Genomic DNA, 7465 nt, shown 5'->3' with positions numbered 1-7465 from the left:
GGGGGGGAGGGCACACCGGATTGTACACAATATTCTGCCTAATGTTTAAGTCCCATTTGCCTCTCAAGATTTCGCCTTAGCAGACAATTAAGTGGTTTGTGAAGTAACATTGAAAGTGATATTAACAGCAGTTCAAGTCAAATTACTTGATGTTAAATATATGTATAGCAAATTTAATATTCATACAATATGAAAAGAAAAAATCTCATTATAATGATATTAATTAATTGATATAAAATGAACTCATTGTACCAGGTAGGTGATATTTAGTGATAAGTCCTTTATCAATTTTACCTTCATTCAAAAGGTGCCTGGTACGTGCTGTTATATAGTGGTGATGGAGCTAACTGTATGTCTGTTATTAATATCTTTAAAGAAAGAATTCTTTTTTCGCCAAGCCACAAATATATACAGGAAGAAACTTGTACTGTGAAATCGCTAATTTTCTTTGGGGCTTTAATTTCTTTGATTTCATGGGAACTCTTCATCTACAAATTCATAGGTCTGTGGAGTAATTACAAGATTTACATAATTAGCTATTCTCCATATAAGTGATTTTTGGAGAAACCAAAAAATGTAGGCCTCATGAAAAAAAATAAAAAATCACAGTATTCCTTTTTGTCCATCCTTCCATCTGTCCATGGGGTGTTGATAAAATATAGTTACTCACCTGTATAAGGAATCTGGGTGGGAGCTTACCCATCATGACAGGCAATGATCAAAGCCACAAGGTCATTTAGTTCAAGTTCTCTCAAAATTGGGTATGGACTATCATCAGATCTTCTACAGTTATACTTACGTATACGTTAAATGGAGAAATATGCAGAGGTCAAAGGTAAAGGTCACGGTATCCTCACGATGTTCACCAAGGCAAAAAATGCTTAGCTTTGAATGGAATATTGTAAAACTTTCACACATGTTCAGATAAATATAATGAGGAAACACCTAAGCTGCTGAAGCTGGAAGTCAATAGTCAAGGTCAGAACATGTTCTGTATTTTTTTAACATAAAAAAATGTTTCAATTTTCTTTCTGATTATGTCAGAAGATTTATTAGTTTCAAAATGTCTTTTTCTAATCGAATATTTCATTTGAATTGTGCAAATTCTTCCCTAGAATTTTCTACATGTATAAGTTATGTATTTATAACAGGTATATCCAGAGGGAACAGTGTTATGTACAGGGATGTCAAAATGGGCCAGTGCTGGAGGATGGCGGGTAAGTGATGTCAAAATGGGCCAGTTCTGGAGGGTGGAGGGTAAGTTATAGGGAACAGTGTTATGTACCAGGATGTCAAAATGGGCCAGTGCTGGAGGATGGCGGGTAAGTGATATCAAAATGGGCCAGTTCTGGAGGGTGGAGGGTAAGTTATAGGAAACAGTGTTATGTACCAGGATGTCAAAATGGGCCAGTGCTTGAGGGTGGAGGGTAAGTAATAGGGAACAGTGTTATGTACCAGGATGTCAATATGGGCCAGTGCTTGAGGGTGGAGGGTAAGTTATAGGGAACAGTGTCATGTATGGGGATGTCAAAATGGGCCAGTCCTTGAGGGTGGAGGGTAAGTAATAGGGAACAGTGTCATGTATGGGGATGTCAATATGGGCCAGTGCTTGAGGGTGGAGGGTAAGTTATAGGGAACAGTGTCATGTACCAGGATGTCAATATGGACCAGTGCTTGAGGGTGGAGGGTAAGTTATAGGGAACAGTGTTATGTACCAGGATGTCAAAATGGGCCAGTTCTGGAGGGTGGAGGGTAAGTTATAGGAAACAGTGTTATGTACCAGGATGTCAAAATGGGCCAGTTCTGGAGGGTGGAGGGTAAGCTATAGGAAACAGTGTTATGTACCAGGATGTCAAAATGGGCCAGTGCTTGAGGATGGAGGGTAAGGTATAGGGAACAGTGTCATGTATGGGGATGGCAAAATGGGCCAGTGCTTGAGGGTGGAGGGTAAGTTATAGGGAACAGTGTCATGTACCAGGATGTCAATATGGACCAGTGCTTGAGGGTGGAGGGTAAGTTATAGGGAACAGTGTCATGTATGGGGATGTCAAAATGGGCCAGTCCTTGAGGGGGGAGGGTAAGTAATAGGGAACAGTGTCATGTATGGGGATGTCAATATGGGCCAGTGCTTGAGGGTGGAGGGTAAGTTATAGGGAACAGTGTGATGTATGGGGATGTCAAAATGGGCCAGTCCTTGAGGGTGGAGGGAAAGTAATAGGGAACAGTGTCATGTACCAGGATGTCAAAATGGGCCAGTGCTTGAGGGTGGAGGGTGAGTAATAGGGAACAGTGTTATGTACCAGGATGTCAAAATGGGCCAGTTCTGGAGGGTGGAGGGTAAGTAATAGGGAACAGTGTTATGTACCAGGATGTCAAAATGGGCCAGTTCTGGAGGGTGGAGGGTAAGCTATAGGAAACAGTGTTATGTACCAGGATGTCAAAATGGGCCAGTGCTTGAGGGCGGAGGGTAAGTTATAGGGAACAGTGTTATGTACCACAATGTCAAAATGGGCCAGTGCTGGAGGGAGGAGGGTAAGTAAAAGGGAACAGTGGCATGTATGGGGATGTCAAAATGAGCCAGTGCTTGAGGTTGGAGGGTAAGTAATAGGGAACAGTGTTATGTACCAGGATGTCAATATGGGCCAGTGCTTGAGGGTGGAGGGTAAGTAATAGGGAACAGTGTCATGTACCAGGATGTCAAAATGGGCCAGTGCTTGAGGGTGAAGGGAAAGTTATAGGGAACAGTGGCATGTATGGGGATGTCAAAATGGGCCAGTGCTTGAGGGTGGAGGGTAAGTTATAGGGAACAGTGTTATGTACCACAATGTCAAAATGGGCCAGTGCTGGAGGGAGGAGGTTAAGTAAAAGGGAACAGTGTCATGTACCAGGATGTCAATATGAGCCAGTGCTTGAGGTTGGAGGGTAAGTAATAGGGAACAGTGTTATGTACCAGGATGTCCATATGGGCCAGTGCTTGAGGGTGGAGGGTTAGTAATAGGGAACAGTGTCATGTACCAGGATGTCAAAATGGGCCAGTGCTTGAGGGTGAAGGGTAAGTTATAGGGAACAGTGGCATGAATGGGGATGTCAAAATGGGCCAGTGCTTGAGGGTGGAGGGTAAGTTATAGGGAACAGTGTCATGTATGGGGATGTCAAAATGGGCCAGTGCTTGAAGGTGGAGGGTAAGTAATAGGGAACAGTGTCATGTACCAGGATGTCAAAATGGGCCAGTGCTTGAGGATGGAGGGTAAGGTATAGGGAACAGTGTTATGTACCAGGATGTCAAAATGGGCCAGTGCTTGAGAGTGGAGGGTAAGTTATAGGGAACAGTGTCATGTATGGGGATGTCAAAATGGGCCAGTGCTGGAGGGTGGAGGGTAAGTAATAGGGAACAGTGTCATGTACCAGGATGTCAAAATGGGCCAGTGCTTGCGGATGGAGGGTAAGGTATAGGGAACAGTGTTATGTACCAGGATGTCAAAATGGGCCAGTGCTTGAGAGTGGAGGGTAAGTTATAGGGAACAGTGTCATGTATGGGGATGTCAAAATGGGCCAGTGCTGGAGGGTGGAGGGTAAGTAATAGGGAACAGTGTCATGTACCAGGATGTCAAAATGGGCCAGTGCTTGAGGGTGGAGGGTAAGTTATAGGGAACAGTGTCATGTATGGGGATGTCAAAATGGGCCAGTGCTTGAGGGTGGAGGGTAAGTAATAGGGAACAGTGTCATGTACCAGGATGTCAAAATGGGCCAGTGCTTGAGGGTGGAGGGTAAGTTATAGGGAACAGTGTCATGTATGGGGATGTCAAAATGGGCCAGTGCTTGAGGGTGGAGGGTAAGTAATAGGGAACAGTGTCATGTACCAGGATGTCAAAATGGGCCAGTGCTTGAGGGTGGAGGGTAAGTTATAGGGAACAGTGTCATGTATGGGGATGTCAAAATGGGCCAGTGCTTGAGGGTGGAGGGTAAGTAATAGGGAACAGTGTTATGTACCAGGATGTCAATATGGGCCAGTGCTTGAGGGTGGAGGGTAAGTTATAGGGAACAGTGTCATGTACCAGGATGTCAATATGGACCAGTGCTTGAGGGTGGAGGGTAAGTTATAGGGAACAGTGTTATGTACCACGATGTCAATATGGGCCAGTGCTTGAGGGAGGAGGGTAAGTAAAAGGGAACAGTGTCATGTACCAGGATGTCAATATGAGCCAGTGCTTGAGGTTGGAGGGTAAGTAATAGGGAACAGTGTTATGTACCAGGATGTCAATATGGGCCAGTGCTTGAGGGTGGAGGGTAAGTAATAGGGAACAGTGTCATGTACCAGGATGTCAAAATGGGCCAGTGCGTGAGGGTGAAGGGTAAGTTATAGGGAACAGTGGCATGTATGGGGATGTCAAAATGGGCCAGTGCTTGAGGGTGGAGGGTAAGTTATAGGGAACAGTGTCATGTATGGGGATGTCAAAATGGGTCAGTGCTTGAAGGTGGAGGGTAAGTAATAGGGAACAGTGTCATGTACCAGGATGTCAAAATGGGCCAGTGCTTGAGGATGGAGGGTAAGGTATAGGGAACAGTGTTATGTACCAGGATGTCAAAATGGGCCAGTGCTTGAGGGTGGAGGGTAAGTTATAGGGAACAGTGTCATGTATGGGGATGTCAAAATGGGTCAGTGCTTGAAGGTGGAGGGTAAGTAATAGGGAACAGTGTCATGTACCAGGATGTCAAAATGGGCCAGTGCTTGAGGATGGAGGGTAAGGTATAGGGAACAGTGTTATGTACCAGGATGTCAAAATGGGCCAGTGCTTGAGAGTGGAGGGTAAGTTATAGGGAACAGTGTCATGTATGGGGATGTCAAAATGGGCCAGTGCTGGAGGGTGGAGGATAAGTAATAGGGAACAGTGTCATGTACCAGGATGTCAAAATGGGCCAGTGCTTGCGGGTGGAGGGTAAAGTAATAGGGAACAGTGTCATGTATGGGGATGTCAAAATGGGCCAGTGCTTGAGGGTGGGGGGGAAGGTATAGGGAACAGTGTCATGTATGGGGATGTCAAAATGGGCCAGTGCTTGAGGGTCGAGGGTAAGTTATAGGGAACAGTGTTAGGTACAGGTTTCAAATGTGTTTACATTGTATAGCCCAGACTTAAATTTGATTCTGTTAACATGCCTATACTAGCACATGCATATGTTTTATTTCCTATCAGTGACAATTTTCAAGTTACACAATTATAATATAAAGCTTCATTTATCTAAACTGTGCAGGAACATAGTTGTAGTGGATATTATAATCTTAGTCATTTTTAATGAGTATGAAAAATGGATGAGAAAAGTATGTTTACATAATCATTATAAACTCATTAAGCTTTTCATCAATTGCAACAAAAACTGAAGCTGCTTTAGAGTCTTAATAAAGAATCTGTACCATGTTTTAAAGTTCCTTATGTAACATATGTTTTTATGTATGTTTTGACAGATTGGTTACCATATATACCCACCTCAGTTGTCTCCACTGAAGAAGGCGGTGCAGAGTGCTGCTAGCCACACCTACTCCTGTGCCGCGGCACCCATGCAGTATGCAGTATCAGAGGTGGTAGCTCATTCAACATAAACACTTATATCTATACTTTGGAGGACGTAATGGCCAGAGTTATCTCCCTTATATGTGTGTCGGGACATCCCCTCCATTCTAACTTACTTAGCTCCCCTAGAACTATGGATCCCTGCACCGCTGCCAACAACTGTAATGAAGTATTGGAAACTATTTTTTCCACCATGACTATAGCTTTGATTAACCATTTCTGTTAAGGAAACCGTGCCTTGCAGGATCAGCTTTTATGAGAAATGATAAAGACAAAATAAACAAAATCTAATCAATAATGATGTTCTGAGTATAAAGATAAAACGCTGCGGGCTAGACCGCGACTCCAACCCTGAACTTCAGACTGTTAAACTCTCCCTCTAACTGATTGTACTACCTGGTCCTGGACCAACTGTTCTACAGTTATATCCAAACAGAAGTCAAGGGGAGGTAACTGCACATAGGAAAACACCACAACGCGTGGGACAGGGATTGTTAACAGTTTGTCAGACATGTTAGTCTGTAGATCGTTAACAGTTTGTCAGACATGTCAGTCTGTAGATCGTTAACAGTTTGTCGGACATGTCAGTCTGTAGATTGTCAACAGTTTGTCGGACATGTCAGTCTGTAGATCGTTAACAGTTTGTCGGACATGTCAGTCTGTAGATCTTTAACAGTTTGTCGGACATGTCAATCTGTAGATCGTTAACAGTTTGTCGGACATGTCAGTCTGTAGATTGTTAACAGTTTGTCAGACGTGTCAGTCTGTAGATCATTAACAGGTTGTCAGCCATGTCAGTCTGTAGATTGTCAACAGTTTGTCAGACATGTCAGTCTGTAGATCGTTAACGATCTTTAACAGTTTGTCGGACATGTCAGTCTGTAGATCTTTAACAGTTTGTCGGACATGTCAGTCTGTAGATATTTAACAGTTTGTCGGACATGTCAATCTGTAGATCGTTATCAGTTTGTCGGACATGTCAGTCTGTAGATCTTTAACAGTTTGTCAGACATGTCAGTCTGTAAATCGTTAACAGTTTGTCAGACATGTCAGTCTGTAGAAAAGCCAAACACTTTATGTTTAATTTCAGTTAGCATCCTTAACAACTTTTGAAATTTCCATGGGGGAGATTACTTGTGGTCAGAATTAAAAGCACAAATAAAATGTGTGTATGTACACCCTAGGGGGAAATGGAACTTTTCAATGGCATCTTTTGATCTTACAAAATAGGGATAAATAAGGGAATTCACAGGTTGAAAATGCTCAATTTAAGGGTCCAAAATTGGGAGTCTCCTTACAAAATAGGGAGAGTTGGCAAGTATTAATTTGGACTGGACTTTTCTGTATCTGAAATATGGTGGGATAAATTTCACCATGACTGCTTTTCTTATAACATACCATTTTTAGTCATTTTAAAATCAATTTTGATCATTATAGGAGAAAATTAACTGTTAACACCTTTTGATTAAACAGATTTTAATCTAAAACTTCAGGATAAAGAATTTGATGTTCAAACTAATTTTGGTCCTAAAATCCCCTCATCATGTTCTGTCACCATTCTTCAAGGCTCAACTTATTATGCTGTCTGGACCAAAGTTACAGATCCATTTCTCAGACAAATCCTCCCTTTTGGCCTTAGTGTTAAGCGTTCACCAAGGTGGGGAAGGCAATGGGTACTGTACCCGGGCCGGGACATACCAAGATGGGGAAGGCAATGGGTACTGTACCCGGGCCGGGACATACCAAGATGGGGAAGGCAATGGGTACTGTACCCGGGCCGGGACATACCAAGATGGGGAAGGCAATGGGTACTGTACCCGGGCCGGGACATACCAAGATGGGGAAGGCAATGGGTACTGTACCCGGGCCGGGACATACCAAGATGGGGAAGGCAATGG

At 43.3% G+C, this 7465-nt stretch overlaps 1 protein-coding gene across 1 annotated transcript in view; it reads left to right on the top strand.

Moving 5' to 3' along the window:
- Nucleotides 1–7465, top strand: part of LOC110442412 (aspartate aminotransferase-like) — a 37399-nt gene that overhangs the window by 19295 nt on the left and 10639 nt on the right. The window contains exons 7-8 of the mRNA XM_021486008.1: nt 1152–1217; nt 5462–5575. Coding sequence (XP_021341683.1) covers nt 1152–1217; nt 5462–5575 — 180 coding nt within the window. The remainder of the gene's footprint in view (nt 1–1151; nt 1218–5461; nt 5576–7465) is intronic.

The sequence above is a fragment of the Mizuhopecten yessoensis genome, unplaced genomic scaffold (genome assembly GCF_002113885.1).
Source record: "Mizuhopecten yessoensis strain PY_sf001 unplaced genomic scaffold, ASM211388v2 scaffold716261, whole genome shotgun sequence".
Classification (NCBI taxonomy): domain Eukaryota; kingdom Metazoa; phylum Mollusca; class Bivalvia; order Pectinida; family Pectinidae; genus Mizuhopecten; species Mizuhopecten yessoensis.
The sequence above is the reverse complement of the archived record's forward strand: the minus strand, read 5'-3'. Positions and strand labels throughout refer to the sequence as shown.